The sequence below is a fragment of the Macaca thibetana genome, chromosome 16, assembly GCF_024542745.1.
Source record: "Macaca thibetana thibetana isolate TM-01 chromosome 16, ASM2454274v1, whole genome shotgun sequence".
Lineage (NCBI taxonomy): Eukaryota > Metazoa > Chordata > Mammalia > Primates > Cercopithecidae > Macaca > Macaca thibetana.
Genome location: NC_065593.1, coordinates 10707089 through 10729967, shown reverse-complemented (window position 1 = coordinate 10729967; position 22879 = coordinate 10707089). Strand labels below are relative to the sequence as shown.

Below are 22879 nucleotides of genomic sequence, written 5' to 3'. Positions count from 1 at the left end.
CCGGGGGACTCTGATTGTCAAAAACAGGCTGGTTTCCCTTCCCATTAGACAAACTGAGTTTTAGACTCCCCCCCAGTGAATATTGCAAATTTCCTTTCACATGAATTTTTTCTACCTGAACATGGTAATTACTCCTGCAGTGACCAAACCTGAACATTTTCCACTCAACTAAATGTTAACTTTTCGTTGTTAACTTAAATACTTTAATTATGGATTTTGTCAGATGTGATGGGAAACGGTTCATCATGGCCAGGCCAGCCTAGCAGAAAGGAAACCATGAGGCAGGTGGCCCCACAGTCTTGCCCACTTGCTCTGAATGACTTATAGCAGACAGCACCCAGCTCACTGTAAGTGGCCTCACATGGAAGAAAGGAATGCAGAGGGCTCCTACCTGCAACTCTTTGATTTTCTTCTGAAACTGGAGGCCCAGTGTCTGCTCATCTTCCACTTTGCTTTGAAGTTGACAATATTCAAAATCTTTCCTGTGAAGAGAAATGGAGACTGCATGAAGATAAAATACACAGTAACTTGCAAAATGGAAGCCAGTGGTTGAGGGGCATACTTCTTGAGCCTTTCGTCCAGCTGTTGCTTGTCATTCTCCAGATCTAATATGGACTCTTGGGCAAGCTTCAAGTCTCCTTCCAATTTCCTTTTGTTCCTTTCCAGGTCTACGCGGAGCTTCTTTTCTTGTTCTAGGGAACTTTCCAGCTGAAAAAGGCACCATTTCCTTTTGGAACAAATGCTTTGCAAGAGGACCCTTGAGGGCTCTTCCAACCCTGGAGTTCTAGGACTCCTGATGAGCATTATTTACTTACGTCTTCAACTTGCTGTTCCAGTTTGCTCTTGGTTTTGTTCAAAGAATTGACTTTGTCTTCTTCAGCTTGGAGGTCATCCAAAGCCTGCTGGTGGGCCTCTTGGAGGGCCTTCTTCTCCCTGGTTAACTTTGCAATTGTTTCATCTAATCCGGAGAGTTCCTCAGTAAGGTTTTTAACCTAAGAAGAATCCACAAGCAATTATAAGCTTAGAGTTTAGTTTGCAATGACTATATCAAGCTAGACACAGCTACAAAAAGAATACCTTATTCTCTGTGGCATGTTTCTCCTTCTCAACCTTGGCCAGAGTCAACTCAAGGTCATCAATGTCTTTCTTGAGTTCTGAACATTCATCCTCCAGTTTCCTCTTCTTGGCTGTCAGCTCAGCATTGATCTCTTCCTCATCCTCAGCTCTCTCCGTCACCTCTTTGATCTTGGCCTCGAGCTGGAATTTGGCTTTGATCAGCTGATCGCATCTTTCCTCAGCATCCAACAAATTTTCACTTTCCTTAAAACAGAAAGAATAATAATTTCCTTTAATGATATAAGGTTTGCAACATTCCAGTATTTTGCTATATATGAAGTTCTTTATGAAACATTTCAACTAAAAAGCAAAAATCCCCACCAATAACCCAATTTTTCTAAACAAATAATCAAATCTAGAAGAGTTTAAAAAAAAAAGGTTGCTAAACACATACAGCTTGGACTTGGAGCTGCAGGTCATTCTTCTCTTGGACCAGAGTCACCAGTTTTTCCTCTAGCTCCTTCCTTTTTGCCTCCGACTTGGCGAGTTCATCCTTGGTTTTCTGGAATTCTTCCTTCATGGTGGCCATCTCTTTCTCGGTCTCTGCACTCTTGAGGAGGGGCTTAATCTTGAAGAACAGTTTCATCCAGGGCCAGTGCTTGACGTTCATGAATGAGCGAATGTTGTACTGGATGCAGAAGATGGACTCCCTAAAAACAAGACATTGCTTATTTCTGAGAGAGACTCCCCTTCCCCAAAGAGCTCATGTTTGAACAAAGACCCTGCTGGACCTCCTCTGCACCATCTTCTGGAATTCCACACGCATGAGGAACCCTCTGCACACAGCCTGTGTCCGGGTGATCAGTCTGGCCAGGCGGTCATCCCGCATCTCTTCCAGGGTTCCCAGCAAGCCAGCCTTGAAGAACACCTTGTGGGGCAGAAGGTGACATGAGTCAGTTTCCTGGAGAAGCTGTGTCAAGAGGACAAACAGGCCAGCATCTGTCAGGACTGATGCATTACCTTGGTATGTCCAAATTTGTACTGAGTGTGGTCAATATCGATGGATGCCAGAAGCTTTTCACAGGCTTTCTTGCTGTCAATGAATTGTCCCTCAGGGATTGCACTGGCATTGAGCACTCGGTATCTGCATTGTAGACACGGAAATCATCACAGACTGTTGGCAAAGACACAAACTTTGGAGAACATGCAGTTCAGGCCTCTCTTCCTATAGGCAGAAGGCCAAGGTCCCAGGAGATGAAGGAACTAGCTCGGAGTCACATTGCTCGACAGCAGTCTAGAATCTAGGTCTCTTGACTCTTCGGCCAGAGCTTTTCCTGCCATTTTGTATATCAGATAAATTTCAGAGAAAACCATGGAAGAAACAAATATATATGACTTGGCCAAATGGTAGGTTGTTCAGTTCGCATGGAGGTCCATAACTGCTCTTTTCATACCAATCTTTCTCCCTCTCAAATTCCAGTGTTCATACATCTCATCCCCAAGCATATAGAACATGTTTATTACAGACCTTTGTTTAAAATCCCCGTAGAGAATCCTGTTCGGGAATCCTTTCCTGCAGATGCGGATACCCTCCAGGACACCATTACACCGCAGCTGGTGCAGGACAAGGCTGTGTTCCATAGCCCCTGGGAACAGAAGCGAGATATCAGCCTGACATAGAAGTTCTTAAAAACTGAGCACCACCTAGCAAGCCAGCAGGTGTCTCACCTGGAGTTTTGGTTTCATTGGGAATTATACAGCGCACAAAGTGAGGGTGAGTAGTTCTTAAATTTGACATCAGCTTGTTCAGGTTTTCCTAAAAGAAGAAGAAGAAGAAAAAAAGACATTTGCCAGCCTACTGTAGGTTTTTATGAAGACAGAGATCCATTGTAATGAAAATAAGATCTATGTTTAAAATGTATCATAAGTTCTAAAGGATAGTGAAATGATTTAACTCTGTCTTTTTTTTTTTTTTTTTTTTTTTTTTGAGATGGAGTCTCGCCCTGTTGCCCAGGCTGGAGTGCAGTGGCTTGATCTTGGCACACTGCAACCTCTACCTCTCAGGTTCAAGCAATTTTCCTGCCTCAGCCTCCTCAGTAGGTGGGACTACAGGCACATGCCACCACGCCCAGCTAATTTTTTGTATTTTTAATGAAGACGGGGGTTTCACCATGTTAGCCAGTATGGTCTCAATCTCCTGACCTTGTGATCTGCCCACCTCAGCCTCCGAAAGTGCTGGGATTACAGGCGTGAGCCACTGCGTCCAGCCTAACTCAGTCTTTTAACGGTCCTATGGCTGGAGGTGTAGGCTAGTAACTGATACAATTGTCTTTTGTCTCCCAGTGAGCCACAGGCTCACCAAGTACAAAATGCTTTCTGAAATCAACTCAGGGGATGGATCCACTGGGAGCGTGAGGTCTATTGCTGGTGTCCTTTAGGAAAATCGGAGAGTTTGTGCTGGAAACTCAGACCAGCCAACTCAGCTATCTTTCGTATAAGATAATAGTGATATTGTCATCCCACATTGGTTAGACCATATTTATTATATTTCATCGTCTGTCACTTCACCTCAGTAAGTGACAGTAATCAGATTAAGACAACACTACTACTCTCGAACAAACCAAGTTTAGAATCTCAACATTGCTCGTTTTGATAAGACTTAAACCAATCAGAAGCAAATAAACTTGTATTTTTCTTACCCTGAAAAGGGCAGAGACAGTTTGGAAGGAAGAACCCTTCTTCTTGGCCACTTTCTTCTTTCCACTGTCAGCTGAAAGCAATAAAGGAGGGCACGTGTTATAGGTGCATCTAAAAGGTTTTTTGTTACTGCGGAACAGATGGAGGGAGATCACATGAACACATAGCACTCCTGTTACCATCCGCCGTGGCAAACGTGGCATAGAGGTGTGCCAGGAGCCTGTTGGAGGACTTCTGGTACAGCCCGACCACGGTCTCATTCAGAGGGTCCTTGTTCTTCTCCAGCCAGCCTGAGACACTGTAGTCCACGGTGCCCGCATAGTGGATCAATGAGAAGTGGGCCTCGGCCCTGCCTTTGACCACCTTGGGCTTCTGGAAGTTGTTGGACTTTCCAAGATGCTGGTCATACAGCTTGTTCTTGAAGGAGGTGTCTGTTGCCTTGGGGAACATGCACTCCTCTTCCAGGATGGAGAAGATGCCCATAGGCTATATTGAAGGCAAAGTGCAGAGGGGTAAATGTGAGCTGCCGTAACGAGCAGAAGAGTCTATGAGAAGTGGGGATGGAACTGGATACCTTCTCGATGAGCTCGATGCAGGCAGCCAGGTCCATCCCGAAGTCGATGAACGTCCACTCGATGCCTTCCTTCTTGTACTCCTCCTGCTCCAGCACGAACATGTGGTGGTTGAAAAACTGTTGCAGTTTCTCGTTGGTGAAGTTGATGCACAGCTGCTCCAGGCTGTTATACTAACAACAAAATATAACGTTCATGTGAAAAGTTAGACTTCTTTCAAAATCAAAGACCATCAGCATTCCTCCTCATTGCCCCAGGTTCTTGTCAAACACATTAATACTTTCAGATACAGTCACAGTCTTCAAGGCCTGCCTCATCTCCTCCTTGGAGTCTTCTGTAAACTTCCAATGAGAAGGTATTTCTCCCTCTCCTGAGTTCCCAAGGTCTGGGCATCTCTTATGTACTTTATTTTGTAGTTACTCTTCCATGTGCCATATAGACTTCTATTTCTTCTCTACTAGACTACAAGCTCATCTATTTTTTTCACCTGCATGCCCTGTACCTGGGAAACACTAAATACACACTTTGATGAGTGACTATCCACTTTTTTTTTTTTTTTGAGACGGAGTCTTGCTCTGTCACCAGGCTGGAGTGCAGTGGCACCATCTCGGCTCACTGCAACCTCTGCCTCCTGGGTTCAAACGATCCTCCCGCCTCAGCCTCCAGAGTAGCTGGGACTACAGGCGCGGGCCACCAAGCCCATCCAATTTTTGTATTTTTAGTAGAGACGGGGTTTTACCACGTTGGCCGGGATGGTCTTGATCTCTTGACCTCGTGACATGCCCGCCTCGGCCTCCCAAAGTGCTGGGATTACAAGCATAAGCCACCACGCCTGGCCGTGGCTATGCATGTCTACCACAGAACCAGTGGTATATTTATAGAAAATAGTGCATGATGAACTTATCAAACTCTCTGTATCTCTTTTATGGCAGTCCCTAAATCAGTGATTGCATTTAATTTTTTTTTCTTTTATCCATTTCAAAATGTCCTTTAAAATTCCACTTGATAGACATCTTCCCTTCCTTTAAAATAATACAAACCCAGCCGAGTGCAGTGGCTCACGCCTATAATCCCAACACTTTGGGAGGCCGAGGCGGATGGATCACTTGAGGTCACGAGTTCGAGACCAGCCTAACCAACATGGTGAAACCCCATCTCTACTAAAAATACAAAAATTAGCCAGGCATGGTGGCACATGCCTGTAATCCCAGCTACTCTGGAGGCTGAGGCAGGAGGATCCCTTGAACTTAGGAGGCGGAGGGTGCAGTGAGCCGAGATTGCACCACTGCACTCCAGCCTGAGTGACGGGGTGAAACTCAGTCTCAAAAAACAAACAAACAACAAACAAACAAAAAAACCTAATACAAACCTTTCCAGTAAGTACCGCTCCTCTATTCCATCCACTCTCCATCTAGTTTCTTACAGGAAACCACAAGACAGCCACCTTGCTCTCTTCCCTTTAGGATCATGAAACCAATTTCCCTCACATGAAGCCATATGAAAATATGAATGTAACTAACACAAACCTCAAAGATTTCAAAGCCTGCAATGTCCAAAACGCCAATGAAGTGTTGTCTTGGAAGCTTCGTATCCAGTTGCTGGTTAATGCGAGTGACCATCCACAAGAACAACTTTTCATAAACTGATTTCGAAAGAGCATTAACAGCATGGTGAACCTGTCAGGGGAAAGACCAGCTAATGGGTATGAAGGCAGTGGCCAGCAGGGTCCTGCCCCCTTCCCCGGCCTCGAAACAGTTACCTGATCCACAGTTTGACCTTTGGTAACGTACTCATTCCCAACTTTCACTCTAGGAAAGCACAAAGCTTTCAGGAGGTCCGAAGAGTTCAGGCCCATCAGATAGGCTGTTTTGTCAGCCACTGGCAAGAAAACAAGGACAATACTTAGAAAAGCAGAGGAGCTGCTTTAAAAATCATCCAGAAGTTTCAAAGGTTGGCTGAGTTCATCTTGGTACATTTGTGCCTTCCCTGTGGCTAAACTGCATATACGTGGCCAATGGAAGCTAAGTCACTCAGAGAATGTGATGGACTTTATGAAAAGGCAGGGCTGGGTTTCAGAAAGCCCTGGTCATCCCTCACTGCATCTGAAACAAGACTATTCGAGTGATTCAGCAAAAGCAAGTGGCAACAACAGCTATGGGCATCTGAGGCCCAGAAAGGGTCATTCACTTCTCCGGATGGAAGGATTAATCGCTTTCAATTGTTTTTGTTTTTGTTTTTGAGACGGTCTCACTGTGTCGCCCAGGCTGGAGTGCAGTGGAGTGATCTCAGCGCACTGCAACCTCTGCCTCCTGGGTTCAAGAAACTCTCGAGCCGGCTGGGCACGGTGGCTCACGCCCGTAATCCCAACACTTTAGGAGGCCAAGGCGGGCGAATCATTTGAGGTCAAGAGTTTGAGACTAGCCTGGCCAACATGGTGAAACCCTGTCTCTACTAAAAATACAAAGAAGTTAGCCAGGCACGTTGGTGTGTGCCTATGATCCCAGTTACTCGGAAGGCTGAGGCAGGAGAATCACTTGAACTTGGGTGGAGAGGCTGCAGCGAGCCCAGATCGCGCCACTGCACTTTAGCCTGGGCGACAGAGCAAAACTCTGTCTGACTCTTGTGCCTCAGTCTCCTGAGTAGCTGGTACAGGTGTGCTCCACCATGTTCAGCTAATTTCTTTTCTTTTTTTTTGAGATTGAGTCTCACTCTGTTGCCCAGGCTGGAGTGCAGTGGTGCAATCTCGGCTCACTGCAAGTTCCACCTCCCAGGTTCACGCCATTCTCCTTCCTCAGCCGCCCGAGTAGCTGGGACTGCAGGCGCCTGCCACCTCGCCTGGCTAATTTTTTGTGTTTTTAGTGAGACGGGGTTTCACCATGTTAGCCAGGATGGTCTCGATCTACTGACCTCATGATCCACTGGCCTCGGCCTCCCAAAGTGCTGGGATTACAGGCACCAGCCACCACGCCCGGCCTAATTTTCTTTTAGTAGAGATGGGGTTTCACCATGTTGGCCATGCTGGTCTCCAACTCCCGACCTCCCAACCCAGGTGATCTGGCCCCCTCAGCCTCCCAAAGTGCTGGGATTACAGGTGCGAGCCACTGGGCCTGACTGGATTAATTGCTTTCAAAAGCAGCACCAAGTGACCTCAGCGGATCAGCCACCCACTCTGGTTTGCGGCCTGTCACACTGATTTTGTACCTTCTGTGCCGTCCGGTTCGGCCTGCTCCTCTCGCTGCTTCTGCTTGAACTTCATGTTCCCATAGTGCATCACGGCTCCCGTCAGCTTGTAGAGCCCAGATTTCTCTTCTGGGGTGAAGCCCAGGATGTCAATGGCGCTCTGGCATGGAAAGGGCAGCACGTCAGCCGGTTGGCCCCAGTGATGGAGGGGGAACACCCACCCCTTCTGTTGGTTCCACTTACATCTGTAGCCAGCAGCTCCTCCGCATCGTCTATGCTGGCCACGAGGATCTCCCCCTGGCTGATGAACGGGTAGTCGTAAGGGTTGGTCGTAATAAGCAGCAGCTCTGAAATGACGAATCATTCCAGGAGGTCATGCGGATGCAAAGAAAAAACCCACCCAGTTAGTGTTTTGAGCTCCTGCACCCTGGGCTGGAACTTTTACCGCTGGATCCCAAATTGAACTTAACATTAAAAATCTTTTTTTTTCTTTTTTTTGAGACAGAGTCTCGCTCTGTCTCCCAGGCTGGAGTGCAGTGGCGCGATCTCAGCTCACTGCAAGCTCTGCCTCCCAGGTTCACGCCATTCTCCTGCCTCAGCCTCCCGAGTAGCTGGGACTACAGGCGCCCACCACCACGCCCGGCTACTTTTTTGTGTTTTTAGTGAGACGGGGTTTCACCGTGTTAGCCAGGATGGTCTCGATCTCCTGACCTCGTGATCCGCCCGCCTGGGCCTCCCGAAGTGCTGGGATTACAGGCGTAAGCCACCGCGCCCGGTCAACATTAAAAATCTTTTAGGCAGCTCCACAATACGCAGGCTGTCATGGAAAATATGGTCCAGGGAAGACTTCTCAGTCTCCCACACAATGGAGAGGAAGGACCCTAGGGAGAACCTTTAAATTCCCTTGCCTTGCATGCTAATGATGCCTATCAGTGTCGGCTGGGAGAAGTTAATAGGGAAAACTGGCTGAGGGGGGGTCAGGACAAGAGCCCACCCATTTGGTATAATCATAGCCTTTTCTAAAATCTGTTGAAATGCTGCAGCCTGTTTCCAAGCTGGAGACCAGAAGGCTGAGCAAACACAGCCAAAGAGCAAAGAAAGCAGTGTGCACGGAGACCACTGTGAAGGGTGGACAAGGGAAGTGCGTAGTACCTCCATGGGCTTCCTTACTCTGTTTGCTTTGGTGGCGCTTTTGGCCATAGATTGTTTCTGTGCCAGAACACAAGGGGGCGCCAAAGGACAGTTAGATGTTCCGTTGCTCAGAAGGTTTTTATAAACCAGAGCTAGTCAGGAGTGGTCTGTTCTTGTTACCCTCTGTTTGATTAGGTTTTTCAAATTGGCATGTGACTGCCCAGATAGTCACATCCCATTTTTTTTTTTTTTTTTTTTTTTTTTTTTTGAGACGGAGTCTTGCTCTGTCGCCCAGGCTGGAGTGCAGTGGCTGGATCTCGGCTCACTGCAAGCTCCGCCTCCTGGGTTCACGCCATTCTCCTGCCTCAGCCTCCCGAGTAGCTGGGACTACAGGCGCCCGCCACCTCGCCCGGCTAGTTTTTTGTACTTTTTAGTAGAGACGGGGTTTCACCGTGTTAGCCAGGATGGTCTCGATCTCCTGACCTCGTGATCCGCCCGTCTCGGCCTCCCAAAGTGCTGGGATTACAGGCTTGAGCCACCGCGCCCGGCCGTCACATCCCATTTCTAAAATAAACTTTTCCTGGCCAGGTGCAGTGGCTCACACCTGTAATCCCAGCACTTTGGGAGACCAAGTCGGGCAAGTTGCTTGAGCCCAGGAGTTCAAGACCAGCCTGGGCAACATGGTGAAACCTCATCTCTACAAAAAATACAAAAAGTAGCCGGGTGTGGGGGCATGTGCCTGTAATCCCAGTCACTCGGGAGGCTGGGGCTGGAGGACTGCTTGAACCCGGCAAGGTCAAGGTTGCAAGTGAGCTGTGAACATGCCACTGCATTCTAGCCTGGGCAACAGAGGGAGACCCCATCTCAAAATAAATAAATAAAATAAAATAAACTTTCCCCGTTGACTGTAGAGCAACCATACGTAGATACAACTCTCCTCAGTCTAGCGATCACAGTCAAACTGCCTAAAACACCAGCCCCACTGGTGACTTCCTCACCTATGAGTTCAGGCTTCTTATTAGAAAGTATCTGGTAGAAGATGTGGTAGCTTCTTTCAGCCTTCAGCTGGAAAGTGACTCTTGATTTTTCCAGCAGATCTGGAACACAAACACAGGGCTCTCTTTCAAACAGTTCCCAGTTACTCTGAGACGCCATTGAATCCCCATGGATCTACTTACAAGTTTCAATATCTGCAGAGGCCAGCTTCCCAGTGGTTCCAAAATGGATTCGGATGAACTTGCCCTGTATGGGGCGGGATTCAGGAGAAGACCAGATTCCACCGTGGCCCAATAGTTCCTATTCATCTCATGGGTGATGTGAATAAGAGCCTATTTCCCCTAACATTTCTGTTTTGTTTGGTTTTGTTATGTCTTTGAGACGGAGTCTCGCTCTGTCGCCAGACTGGAGTGCAGTGGCATGATCTCAGCTCACTGCGACCTCTGCCTTTCGGGTTCAAGCGATTCTCCTGCCTCAGCCTCCCGAGTAGCTGGGACTACAGGCACGTGCCACCACACCTGACTAATTTTTGGATTTGTAGTAGAGACGGGGTTTCACCATGTTGGCCAGGATGGTCTTGATCTCTTGACCTCGTGATCTGCCCGCCTCGGACTCCCAAAGTGCTGGGATTACAGGCGTGAGCCACCGTACCCGGCCCCACCTACAGTTTGAAATTAGATATGTCCTTCCTCTTCTCCCTTCTTCTCCGTCCAGTTTGGGGTTTCTCCTTATTTCTTTTTACTTATCCCTTTTATTCTATGCTCCTCCCCCACCTCAACATATCTAGTCAACAAAGTAATTAGAGTGATTGTTTCAAGGTGTAAATCAAACCATATCACTCCCTGGCTTATAGAATCCCTCAGTAGCTTCCTCTTACACCTAGAAAGGAATTCAAGCTTCTTCTCATGGCCTATGGCTCCCAAATGACCAGTTCTCTCTCTCTCTTCCACCTCATCTCATGGAACTGGCCCCCCTGCCCTCCTCCCTACAACCACACAGACCCTCTGTAGGTGCCCTGACTGTACCAGGCCCTTCCCCGTGTCAGGGACTGCCCTTGTCCTTCCTTCGTCCCCGCTCCTTCCTGTCATTTTAAGTTGGGCTCCTTCTCACGCTGTAACTCTCAGCTCCTGTGCCAGCCCTGCAGAGAGGCCTTCCCTGCCCACTCTGCCCAAAGCAAGCCTGGGCCCCAGTTCCTCTCTCACACATGCTGTTCATTGAACTTAGCCTGAATTTATCTTTATCTGAAATGGTCCCATTGGGTTGTTTTGTTTTTCATCATCTGTCACCTCTGGTCTCTACACTCTTTGAGGACAGGGCTCTTGCCTATTTTGTGAGACACAAAGCAAATTCCATCTTAACCAAACTCAGACTCACGAAACGGGAGGAGTTGTCATTCCTCACGGTCTTGGCGTTCCCAAAGGCCTCCAGCAGGGGGTTGGCGCTGATGATTTGATCTTCCAGCGTCCCCTAATGCAAGAAATTGAGGGAAGAAGAGAAAACTTTTTTTTTTTTAAAGACGGAGTTTCGCTCTTGTTGCCCAGGCTGCAGTGCCATGGCACAACGTTGGCTCACCGCAACCTCTGCCTCCCGGGTTCAAGCAATTTTCCTGCCTCAGCCTCCCAAGTAGCTGGGACTCCAGGCATGCGCCACCATGCCTGGCTAATTTTGTACTTTGGGGTTTCTCCATGTTGGTCAGGCTGGTCTCAAACTCCTGACCTCAGGTGATCTGCCTGCCTCGGCCTCCCAAAGTGCTGGGATTACAGGTGTAAGCCACCGTGCCCGGCCTGAGGAAACAGTTATTTATTTATTTATTTATTTATTTATTTATTTATTTATTTGCTGAGACAGAGCTTCGCTCTTGTTGCCCAGCTGGAGTGTGATGACACGATGTTGGCTCACTGCAACCTCCGCCTCCCGGGTTCAAGTGATTCTCCTGCCTCAGCCTCCCGAGTAGCTGGGACTACAGGCATGTGCTACTATGCCCAGCTAATTTTGTACTTTTAGTAGAGACGGGGTTTCTCCATGTTGGTCAGGCTGGTCTCGAACTCTCGACCTCAGGTGATCCGCCTGCCTCGGCCTCCCAAAGTGCTGGGATTACAGGCGTGAGCCACCGAGCCTGACCTGAGGTAACATGTTTTTAAGCCACAAAATGACAGTAAAAAATGATCACCCGCTCTGCCACTCTGGCTTGCCCTGATAAATCCCTACCCTCCTTGACTTTTCCAATCCGAGGACCAACCAAATCAGCAGTACGTCTTACTCAAAACACTTTTGCCATTTTGTTATATTTGGCGCTACAGTTGGGGGTCTCTTGACTGAACATTCCTTTAACACTTCAATCCCTTGATTCTCCAGTCAGTTGTCCGTATTCACTTCATGCTGCTGTAATACATTTGTTTCAAAAGGCCAGGATAGGCTGTGAGTCACTCACATTGGTATATGTGATTCTGCTATAAAAGAACAAGCTCACTGAGCTGTCTGCAGATTGACCTTTAAAGTTTAGCCCTAGAGCCTTGTCTTCTAAGAAATCCCGGGATCTAGTCCTACAAGATCAACTCCACACTGTGTTGTCTAAGCTGACTGGCTGTCCTTCAAGATAGTAAATCCTAGCCTGCCCTCCATTCCCTGAAGAGCGGGGAATGTGAGGGCATTTGGCCCCCCTCATTCTGAGGTTAAGACCACAGTTAAAAGTGGAAGCAAAGCAAGCCCTGCTCTCCCATCCATACCTTCATTTTGGAGTCCTTCTTCTTGGCCAGGTCCCCAGTAGCTGCAATTGTTGCAAAGTACTGGATGACCCGCTTGGTGTTCACGGTCTTTCCTGCCCCGGATTCTCCGCTGTGCAGAGTGATCAAAAGAGAGAGAAAGAAACAAGTTTGTTAGTATAAACAGGCTTTCCAGGATGTCGTACTGAGGCCTGGGCATGGTCTGAGCCACCTCTGACACACACCCACCACACTAATGTGACAGACCACTTGAGAAGGCAGAGGCCCAGGGCACAGGTGCCACAGCCACTTGCTCAGTTGACCCAAGTATGGGTAATTCCATTTTTCTGAGGCCTTATGCAGATCTTCCTGCCCATCCCCAAATCCATCTTTTCATTTTTATTTCTTTCTTTTTTTTTTTTTTTTTTTTGAGACGGAGTCTCGCTCTGTCACCCAGGCTGGAGTGCAGTGGCGCGATCTCGGCTCACTGCAAGCTTCAGCTCCCAGATTCACGCCATTCTCCCGCCTCAGCCTCCCGAGTAGCTGTGACTACAGGCGCCCACCACCACACCCAGCTAATTTTTTTTTGTATTTTTTTTTAGTGGAGACAGGGTTTCACCATGTTAGCCAGGATGGTCTCCATCTCCTCACCTTGAGATCCGCCCGCCTCGGCCTCCCAAAGTGCTGGGATTACAGGCGTGAGCCACCACGCCCAGCCTGATCTTTTTATTACAGACTCTGCTCCAAACACTTTCTAATGAACAGAATAGAGCCAGTGGCACATTTGGTCACAGCTATGAAACCATTCTATGCCATGGATACTTACGTGATCAGAATGGACTGGTTTTCACGATCTGCCAGAGAAGAAAATAAAATAGAGTTGATGGCGATATAAAAAGAGCTTCCTGATTCGACCCAACTCTGAAGCAGCCAGAGTTAAATTGCACAATTCCTCTTCCATTTTTTGTTTAGCCTCAGGTGGAAATCTGAAGAGCCTCCATCTGCTTTTTATTTTATTTTTAATTGACAAAGAATAATTGTATATATTTATAGGGTTCAATGTGATGATTTGATATATGTTTATATGGTAGAATGATTAAATCAAGCTAACTAACAAATCTATCACCTCACATACTTATTTTTTTTGTGGAGAAAACATTTAAAATATACGATTTTAGCCATTTTGAAATATACAATGCATTATTACTTATCAGAGTCACCATTCTGTGGGACAGATCACCAGCACCGATTTCTCCCATCCAGCTGTATCCTTTGGTCAATATCAAAAGCCTCCTTCTTGAAACTGAGACTCAGAGAGGTCAAGTCTCTACTCAGAATCAGCCAGTGGTAGCCGGGTGCGGTGGCTCACACCTGTAATCCCAGCACTTTGGGAGGCCAAGGCAGGCGGATCATGAGGTCAGGAGTTTGAGACCAGCCTGGTCAACATAGTGACCCCTGTCTCTATTAAAAATATAAAAAATAGCCAGATATGGTAATGCACACCTGTAATCTCAGCTACTCGGGAGGCTGAGGCAGGAGAATCACTTGTACCCAGGAGGCAGAGGTTGTGGTGAGCCGAGATCGTACCACTGCACTCCAGCCTGGGCAACATAGCAAGACTCCATCTCAAAAAAAAAAAAAAAAAAAAAACCGCCAGTGGCTTCTCGTTCTTGTCAGATTAGGGTAAACGATATAAAATGGTCAGTTCTGGCCGGGCGCGGTGGCTCAAGCCTGTAATCCCAGCACTTTGGGAGGCCGAGGCGGGCGGATCACGAGGTCAGGAGATCGAGACCATCCTGGCTGACACGGTGAAACCCCGTCTCTACTAAAAAATACAAAAAAACTAGCCGGGCGAGGTGGCGGGCGCCTGTAGTCCCAGCTACTGGGGAGGTTGAGGCAGGAGAATTGCATGAACCCGGGAGGCGGAGCCTGCAGTGAGCTGAGATCCGGCCACTGCACTCCAGCCTGGGCGACACAGCGAGACTCCGTCTCAAAAAAAAAAAAAAAAAAAAAAATGGTCAGTTTTTAGTTTTGACCCATGAAAACGTCCATTTCCGTTTTGCATGTTCTAACTTGCATTAAATCCAAACTTGTCACGTTGGCATGCAGGGCCCTACATGTTGTGGCCCCTTTCTGCCTCTTTTGGCTCCTTCTTCCTCCTTTCCCTGTGCTGAACACCAGATGGGGTCCGGCCTGGGACCAAGGGGCAGCTGCCACACGCCTCATGCAATGCCTGCTCCAGCACCCCGTGCTTCCTCCTGGGAGACTCACCAGTCAGCATGAACTGATAGGCGTTGTCAGAGATGGAGAAGATGTGGGGCGGGGCCTCCTGGCGCTTTTTGCCTCGGTAGCCTTCCACCACCTCAGGGTTGTACACCGGCAGCCACTTGTAGGGGTTGACAGTGACACAGAAGAGGCCCGAGTAGGTCTGTAGGAGGAAAAACATGTATGTGTGTATATGTATGTATGTGCATATGGAAAATCCCTTGCCATTATTATTATTATTATTATTATTATTATTTTGAGATGGAGTGTCACTCTGTTGCCAGGCTGGAGTGCAGTGGCACAATCTCGGCTCACTGCAGCCTCCACCTCCCGGGTTCAAGTGATTCTCCTGCCTCAGCCTCCAGAGTAGCTGGGACTACAAGTACGTGCCATCACGCCCGACTAATTTTTGTATTTTAGTAGAGATGGAGCTTCACCATGTTGGTCAGGATGGTCTCGATCTCTTGACCTCATGATCCGCCCACCTCACCCTCCCACAGTGCTGGGATTACAGGTGTGAGCCACCGCGCCCGGTCGCCTTAATTATTATCTTATGTTTCTTTGGGATAAACTTATAAAGGGGGGAAGCTACCATTCCTATTTATAGTGAGGTACTGAGACTCAAAAAGGGGAGTAGGGGACCCTCCCACAGTTGGTAAGTCACAGCGCCCCGTGACCAAGCCTGGCCCCCGCTTCCCCGCTCTCTGGCTCCTGGTCCTCCTCCCCATCTTCCTTCTTCCTGCCCCATCCACCTCTTGCTTTCTTGCCTTCTTTCTCCTCTCTCTTTGTCTTTTGTTCACCAGCTAGGCAAGCAGTCATCTTCCAGAATCCCGCAGCCCACACACATACCTCTGCCTCCCTCCCCCGCCCGCATATCTAATGCCCCAGGGAAACCACGGCAAAAGCCCTTGCTGACATAGATCATCCAGGATGTGTAACGGTCCTTCAGGTTGTACAGCACGGCTGGCTCGTTCAGGTGCGTCAGCATGGCCATGTCCTCGATCCTGTCGAACTTGGGGGGGTTCATGGCATACACATCCTCTGGTTTGACCACCAGGGTCTAAAAGGGAAGAGGCACAGTGCTTCACTAAGATTGTCTGCACGTCTTGTCTGCTGCCCCCACCAAGAGACCAAGACACTCTGGAGCCAAGATGGAAGGGCCCAGCCCTAGAGCAAGCCCAGCTCACGGCGAGAGGAGGAAAGGCCATGGGGCGGCTTGTGGTGGTGCTGATGGAATGGGGTTTGTTTCTGTTACTCGGGGCTGTCTTTTTCCTCCCCAGTGGGCCTGAGGTGAGAAATGGATGTCAGAAATGAGAAAAGAGGATCTCTGTGGGTGATGTGGGCGACGGTGGCTGGGAACGGGGCCAGCGGGAACCTCTCAGCTCAGTCCGTAACACTGCCTGGACCAAAATCCAGCTCCAGCAGCTGACTCCAGCATCTGGCTCTTTCCTGTCTACTGAGAGAAAATGACCCGCATGTCCCCTGCAGTCGTGAGGCAGGAACCAAAGAGTGAGGGAGGGCCACTGGATCGCCAGGCTGGTGCCCACAGATCGCCAACATTCTGAGCTCTCTGAAAGCAGCTGTCCGGCCCCTGGCTCTGGCCCACGTCTTCCCCCTTCACCACCCAGCCCCAGCATGCTTAGGAAATGGCCCCTCAGCTGCCCTCCCCACCCCTTTCCTGCCCTTTCTGGGGTCAGAGTGTTAGAAGTCAGGCAAACGGCACCATGAGGCAGAGCAGTGGTTCCCAGCACCTACCCTTCTCTCAAAAGGAGAAACCCCCACACCCTGGGGCTTCCCAGGGCTGGAGGACCTCAGGCACAGGGGCTGGGGAACTTGTCTTCCTCTCCCCTGCTTTGTCCTCACTCCTTTTTCTCTGTGACCTCCTCTGAAATGGTCAGTTTTCCTGGTTTCGTCTCCGGACAGTGTGGATGGGAAACCCGCCTTTTTCTCTCTCTTCAAGCAGGGATTCATTCAAACCATCCCAGCCAATGGGCCCTCACTGTCTATGATGGTCTCTTAGGTTTGTCTTAGATTATCATTCACTGTATCTAGCTTCCCTGATGTGTTAGGAGCCCATTCTTAGCTCTTTATCTGAAATACACAGAGAGCCACCTTCTGGGAGCTCCAATGCTGGTAGACCTGCAGGGTGGTTTTTCATGCCTTTTTCCTTCATGCCCAACCCAATGATACTATTTCCTTTACTTGTCTCTTTTCTTTTTCCTCTTTTAAGTTCGTTTGTTCTTTCTTTCTTTCTTTCTTTCTTTCTTTCTTTCTTTCTTTCTCTCTCTTTCTCTCTCTTTCTCTCCCTCCCTCCCTCCCTCCCTCCCTTCCTCCCTTCCTCCCTTCCTCCCTTTCTCCCTTCCTCCCTTCCTCCCTTCCTTCCTTCCTTCCTTCCTTCCTTTCTTCCTTCCTTCCTTCCCAGATTCTCCTGATCTGGATTTTAGAAACTAGTGAGGTCCAGAATTCCTCGCAGCACCCCCACAATGGCTTGGACCAGAATGTAGTCGGCTGCAGTGCTCATCACTTTCATGATACAAGGAAGCTGCTATTTCATTGAGCTTGTGGTCCCCTAGGACCCGTAACACATTTTCCTTATTTCCTTAGTTAGACGGCCATTGCTAGAAGAATTTGGGACAAATCTAGGCTACCAAAGGAGAGTGTCCTAAAACAGCTGTCATTCATGTTGAACTCCCAACTCCACACCCTTGGACGCGTGGAGCTGGGCCCCTCTGGCCTACAGTGAACATGGACAAAAATACCTGAAAACTAATTGTTTTAATCAGCCACAGCCAGACTATTCCCACCCTGGAACCTGAGGCCAGTATTCACTCTGCTTTCTCCGAGGACACCTGGGAAGCCCCAGGCTACGTGGTATGTGGCATTCCAGTGCCGGAGCCACATCTGGAAGTGGCTGGGGTTGGGCAGATGCATATCCCAGGCAAGCAGGTATGACCAGGTGGAGGGCCAGCAGCCTGTGGAGGTGCAGAGTCTTACCCTGTTGTCCTCAGTTTCCACGGTGACCTTCCCATCCTGAGAACTCTTGATTTTCCCCTTGGCGTATTCTTCCTTTGAGTCCACCACAAAGCAATACGTCTTGGCATCAAAGGGCTGGTTCTGAGCCTCGATCCGCTCCTTTTCTGACTTCCGGAGGAAAGGAGCGGCTATGCCGAACACTTCCGTTTCAGTGTCGCTGCTCATGGTGTCAGCTGGAAGGCAAACCCATCCGGTGAGCTCAGCTGCCCCCTTGCTGGGCACCCGGCGGCTCCAGGCCTGTCTCAGCCTCCACCCTGTCCTCCTTCAGCCACAGGAGCCCTCAGCGTCAGGGCCCCAGGAAGCAGGCTGTCCTCATGCCTCGAGGAGCTCCACCCCAAGGGCTTCATTGCTGGGAAATCACACGGGTGCATGTTTATTGAGGGGCTACTCTGTGCGACAGGCTTACAGCCTATTTAACCCAAGCTCCTCAAGCATCTGAAGCTTGAATTGGCGATAAGGGGCCTTGGAAGTGAGCGCTACTCTTGGGACCACCTTTTCCGCTTCTGTGACACCCAGGTGTTGCTGAGGGAACATTTCAGAATAAACACCATTAAAAAAATAAATGCCTTCTTCAAAGATAGTGTGCTAATGGCAAAGAGGAAAGATATTTTTGAACCATTTCAATCAAGGTGGCTACATGCTCGCATGAGGGAACGTGCCTTTTGCTTCCTTGGGTTGCTAAGAACAAAAGCAAGCATCTGACATCAGCATCTGTTTGACAGTCCCCCAAATGCCACCTCCTCTCCTGCCTGACCTGTCCTTGTCTTTTTTTTTTTTTTTTTTTTTTTGAGACGGAGTCTTGCTCTGTCACAGGCTGGAGTGCAGTGGCATGATCTCAGCTCACTCCAACTTCCACCTCCCGGGTCCAAGCGATTCTCCTGCCTCAGCCTCCTGAGTAGCTGGGATTACAGGCACCTGCCACCACGTCCTGCTAATTTTTGTATTTTTAGTAAAGACAGGGTTTCACTATGTTGGTCAGGCTGGTTTCGACCTCCTGACTTCCTGATCCGCCCGCCTCGGCCTCCCAAAGTGCTGGGATTACAGGCATGAGCCACCGCGCCCGGCCACGACCTGTCCTTGTCTAAACATGCTAATTCCTCGGTCCCTCTGTGCCCTTATAGCCGGTGGGAGGAGGGAGGAGCTGGCAAGCTTGGATTGCCTGGAGACCTCCAATGGCCGAGGGACAGGGCCCAACTTCTCACCTGAGAGTCCCACCTGCACGATGAACAGAAGACAGCAGCAGCCAGGAGATCCCGGACCTGGAATAATACGCACATACACAACTTAGCGGTACTTGGGGTGGCTGCGTCCATGTAGAATCGGCTTCTGATGAGTTAGCTAAAAAGGATAAAGGGGCCGGGCGCCATGGCTCACGCCTGTAGTCCCGGCACTTTGGGACGCTGAGGCAGGCGGATGGCCTGAAGTCAGGAGTTTGAGACCAGCCTGGCCAACATGGTGAAACCCCATCTCTACTAAAAATAAAAAATTAAATTAAATTTAAAAAAGCTGAGCGTGGTGGCAGGTGCCTGTAATCCCAGCTACTCTGGAGGTTTAGGCAGGAGAATTGTTTGAACCTGGGAGGCGGAGGTTGCAGTGGGCCAAGATTGTGCCATTGCACTCCAGCCTGGGCGACGAGAGCAAAACTCCATCTCAAAAAAAAAAAAAGAAAAAAAAGACAAAGGACTAATACTTTAAAGAGGCAGGCCAGAAGAGCAGATGGCACGTGACCCACAGGAAGCCAGGCAGGGAGGAAAAGCCCTCAGCTGCGTAGAAATCTGGTTTCTCCCAGCCTGCACCGGCGCCTTCTTCAGTCTTCCTGACTCCTGTTTAGAATCGGACGGCAGGGACTGCATCCCTGCTAAAAGCCTATGGTTCCAGGGTAGGGGGTGGTCTCCTTGTCTGTGAACTGGTGAAATCTCTGAGATTAATTTACACACAATGGTCACAGCCAGTGTGGTCTTGAGAGGACAAGACACCTGGCAAATGTACAGCCCAGGTGGGGAAAGTGAGGGCAGGGTGAGGCCCCCAGTCCCGTTGACCCTTCATGAGTCACCGAGGCAATGGGAGAAGGTCAGGCCATGGCAGCTGGGCCCACGGGGCATGCAAAAGGATCCTGCCCAAGAGGACACTTGGAGAGGAGGACAGGGGAGAGGGGGTAGAGGAAAGAGAACCTGCAGGGCTCCTGCTTGGGGGAGGTGCTGGAGCCAGAGGGTGCTGGGTATTTGGGCCCAGGGAAACCTCGCTCTCTACACCTAGCTTATCCTAAGAAAACTCAGACAGGCATGAGGTGCCACCTCACCAAAGTCAGGCGGGGATAGGGTGCCACGCACGGGGCTCCTCACCAAAGCCTGGCAGGGCCAGGGCGCCACGCACAAGGTGTGGATGTGCCCACCGGGTGGGTGTGCTCCAAGCAGCTGAGACCTAGAAGAGGAGCCTGTGACTTACCTCCGCCCACAAGCGAGCCACAGAGGGCTGGCCGCTCCCCGGGGCTTTTATAGGCCATTGGTAACCCCCACGGCTCATTCCTTCTCTATATTTGGAAAGAGGATGAGCGGCCCCCCAAGCCGAGAACCAGCTTCTTCCACATGTATTTTGGTCGTTGCCAAGGGAAAGGTATAATTAGAAATGAGCAGGATCCATCACCATTTTCCGACAGCAGAATGTCAGGAGCTTGGAATGCCGTTCTCTGAACTTGGGGCCGGTGCTCCCTCACCTGATGGGATGGGATGACCTCACTTCGAGGGGGGGTGGGGGGCAGCCGCCTCCGTTCTCAGGCAGTCATCACCCCCCGAACACAGCGCCAGCCCCTAGCTCATGGGGACCGAGGACTGAAGTCGGGGGCTTGCTTAGAAATCTCATCACGTGGAAAAATGAATAAGACTGAGGATGAAAAGTTGAAATCCTTTTGGAATTTCGAGCAAGATTGTGTCACAAGCTTGGGTTGTGATTGCAAAATCTGTGCCAGGAATAATTAATAATAATAATAATAGGAATAATTCTCCTCCCCGCCTTGCCTTCTTCTCCCTTCTCCTCCTTCTACTCCTCTCCTTCTTTCTATTCTCCTAAGTACATTCTGGCTCATTAGTGTCATTATTAACTTAATTCTTTCTGAAGCTCTAATAAGATCAGCAAGTGAATTAGTGACGTGGGGCCCTGCCGCCAGCTCATATTCCCAGCGACAGCTGCCTGAGGACCTGTGGCTATTAAGATAGATGACCAATTAGGAAAGATCAGCTGCTGGCCGGGATGGGGTAGGGGGAACGGCGGTGGCCTGCAGAGAAAGGGCGGACAAGGGGGGACTGTCTAACAAATGTGGTCATTTCTAAATCAGGAGTGGAAAAATAAAGCCTCAAGAGAAGAGTAAAGTATGTCGGACGCTTTTGCCCATTCTCGTCCTACTTTTTTTTTTTTCTCGACAAATCTTTGGGAAGATAGTTGGGTGGGCATCCTGTGGTTACTTATTCTAATAGAACTGTTTGTCCATGTTTCCCATAGAAACCGCCCCTTCAGTACACAGCAGTACCAAGCCCCGATGCGGAGGCCACTCCATGAGGTGTGCGTGGGACCGGGGAGGCAGGGCTGCGGTCTCAGGGCGAAGGCACTGCACTCTGGCCCCTACACGCAGTGCTTCAAGAAGACGCAGAGGAAACAGAAGATGCAGCCTTTATCCTTAATGGTTTGTATTCTAGATGATGAATCCTGTGGACACTACAGACTCATTTACAAAATTGAGGCGATTTCACATCAAAGCAGCACATGTTTGTGAAGCGCCTGTTCAGTGAATACCAGGCAAGGCCAGTGGCTGCCAAAGGAGCCAGTTGGGCAGGGCTCACTCCCCCCTTGCCTGCCCACCAGCCACTGAACATTGCCCCTGCCTGCTGCCCTCTCTCTCCAGGTGAGACTGACATGTCCATCCTTGGAGCCCCTCCTTATCCAAGGAGAGGGTAACTGTCACTCCTAAAGTGTCCATCCATGTCGTGAAGGGAGTGGTCCCCTGGGGCTCTGCCCTGTTGGCCCAGTGATGCACTGGCTGAGGTTGCTGGGTGATTGGGGGCTGTCTCCTTGGGAAACCTGGTCAGGATGGCCATGGACAGGTAAATATCACTGAGGCGGTGTTAACAAGCTCCGAGGGGTCAGGGGACAGGGCGAGCGGTCCTGGCTACATCTCCAGCAGTGGTGTATGCAGGGCAGGCTGTGGGTGGGGTGGGAGTGGGTGTGGGTGCTTACAGTTTCTACGTCAACACTCAGACATGTTGTTAGGAGGAACTGTGTGGAAATGAAACGGGGCAATTTTGCTTTTTCCCTTTTGCGGTGACCAATGTACTCGTCTATCTATATAACTACATTCATACTCACCTCCAGGAGACAGAAAAGAAATATTCCATTCAATATTTCTTTCAGTTCCCTTAAGAGAGAACCCATATTACATCAGGACCTAACACAAGCTCTAAAATGCTGATGGCTTCTTGCCTGGCTTTCCACACTGTCCTTCCTTCCTTCTCTTCATCAGAATTCTTCATCTTCAGCAAACAAATGTAAGTGAATCTAGGAGAAAATGTCGTAGACTCCCAGAGTGTTCAGCTGTGAGATCTTGGCAGTTTCTTTTAGTCTGGATCATTCCTTCTATCTTATGTATTTGTTTTTCAGTCATGTAAATATCCCTGGACACTTTTTATGTGTCAGGCATAGAACCCGGAACTTTCAGGGAGATCCACATGGAGACGGGCTGGTCCCTGCCTTCAAAGAGGCGTTCGTCTCTAGGGGTAAGAAGAGGAGGATGCATTCCCCCAGATGAACTGTGTGGTACAAGATCAAAGGTGTTGAGTGGGCCAAAAAGGCACCCATGCTGAACGAACCATGGCGTTGGAATGAGGGAGAAAGAACATCCCGCTGAACCATCTCCTTGGCTGAACTGTCTCCTTTTCAGATGAGGAAACTGAAGGCAGGAGCCGCAGGAAGCTTGCTGGAGGCCGTGAGAGGAGGGCCAGCTTCAGGGATGGAGGTCAGCTCTCCAGGAGAAATCGCACGGTGGCTGGAAGGGACGGCACCCACCGTAGTCTGGACAGCAGTTGAAAAGCTGGATATCAGGAATCACAAAGTCTAGTCATTTGGAAACATGTCTTTAGGAGAGGTGAGAACTGCATGTACTTCCGTAGCAGCAGGTCGGAGCAGGAGGAGCATGGAGCTGAGAGTCCGACAGGCCTGGGTGTGGGTCCCGGCTTGCCTGCTCGCACACCACGTGATGGC

General features: G+C 49.5%; 1 protein-coding gene across 1 annotated transcript in view; it reads right to left on the bottom strand.

Annotated features, from left to right (window-relative positions):
* MYH3 (myosin heavy chain 3) overlaps window positions 1-18887 on the bottom strand; it is a 28894-nt gene extending 10007 nt beyond the window's left edge. The window contains exons 1-25 of the mRNA XM_050765594.1: window positions 18835-18887; window positions 17594-17805; window positions 15516-15659; window positions 14606-14762; window positions 13161-13188; window positions 12359-12467; window positions 11007-11099; window positions 9815-9878; window positions 9635-9733; window positions 7749-7852; window positions 7527-7665; window positions 6085-6203; window positions 5852-6001; window positions 4328-4498; window positions 3933-4239; window positions 3756-3826; window positions 2785-2872; window positions 2585-2702; window positions 2077-2200; window positions 1848-1984; window positions 1511-1766; window positions 1078-1320; window positions 816-992; window positions 563-708; window positions 392-482 (exon numbers count right to left, since the gene is read on the bottom strand). Coding sequence (XP_050621551.1) covers window positions 392-482; window positions 563-708; window positions 816-992; window positions 1078-1320; window positions 1511-1766; window positions 1848-1984; window positions 2077-2200; window positions 2585-2702; window positions 2785-2872; window positions 3756-3826; window positions 3933-4239; window positions 4328-4498; window positions 5852-6001; window positions 6085-6203; window positions 7527-7665; window positions 7749-7852; window positions 9635-9733; window positions 9815-9878; window positions 11007-11099; window positions 12359-12467; window positions 13161-13188; window positions 14606-14762; window positions 15516-15659; window positions 17594-17797 — 3339 coding nt within the window. The 5' untranslated portion in view covers window positions 17798-17805; window positions 18835-18887. The remainder of the gene's footprint in view (window positions 1-391; window positions 483-562; window positions 709-815; window positions 993-1077; window positions 1321-1510; window positions 1767-1847; window positions 1985-2076; window positions 2201-2584; window positions 2703-2784; window positions 2873-3755; window positions 3827-3932; window positions 4240-4327; window positions 4499-5851; window positions 6002-6084; window positions 6204-7526; window positions 7666-7748; window positions 7853-9634; window positions 9734-9814; window positions 9879-11006; window positions 11100-12358; window positions 12468-13160; window positions 13189-14605; window positions 14763-15515; window positions 15660-17593; window positions 17806-18834) is intronic.
* Window positions 18888-22879: the final 3992 nt, after the last annotated feature.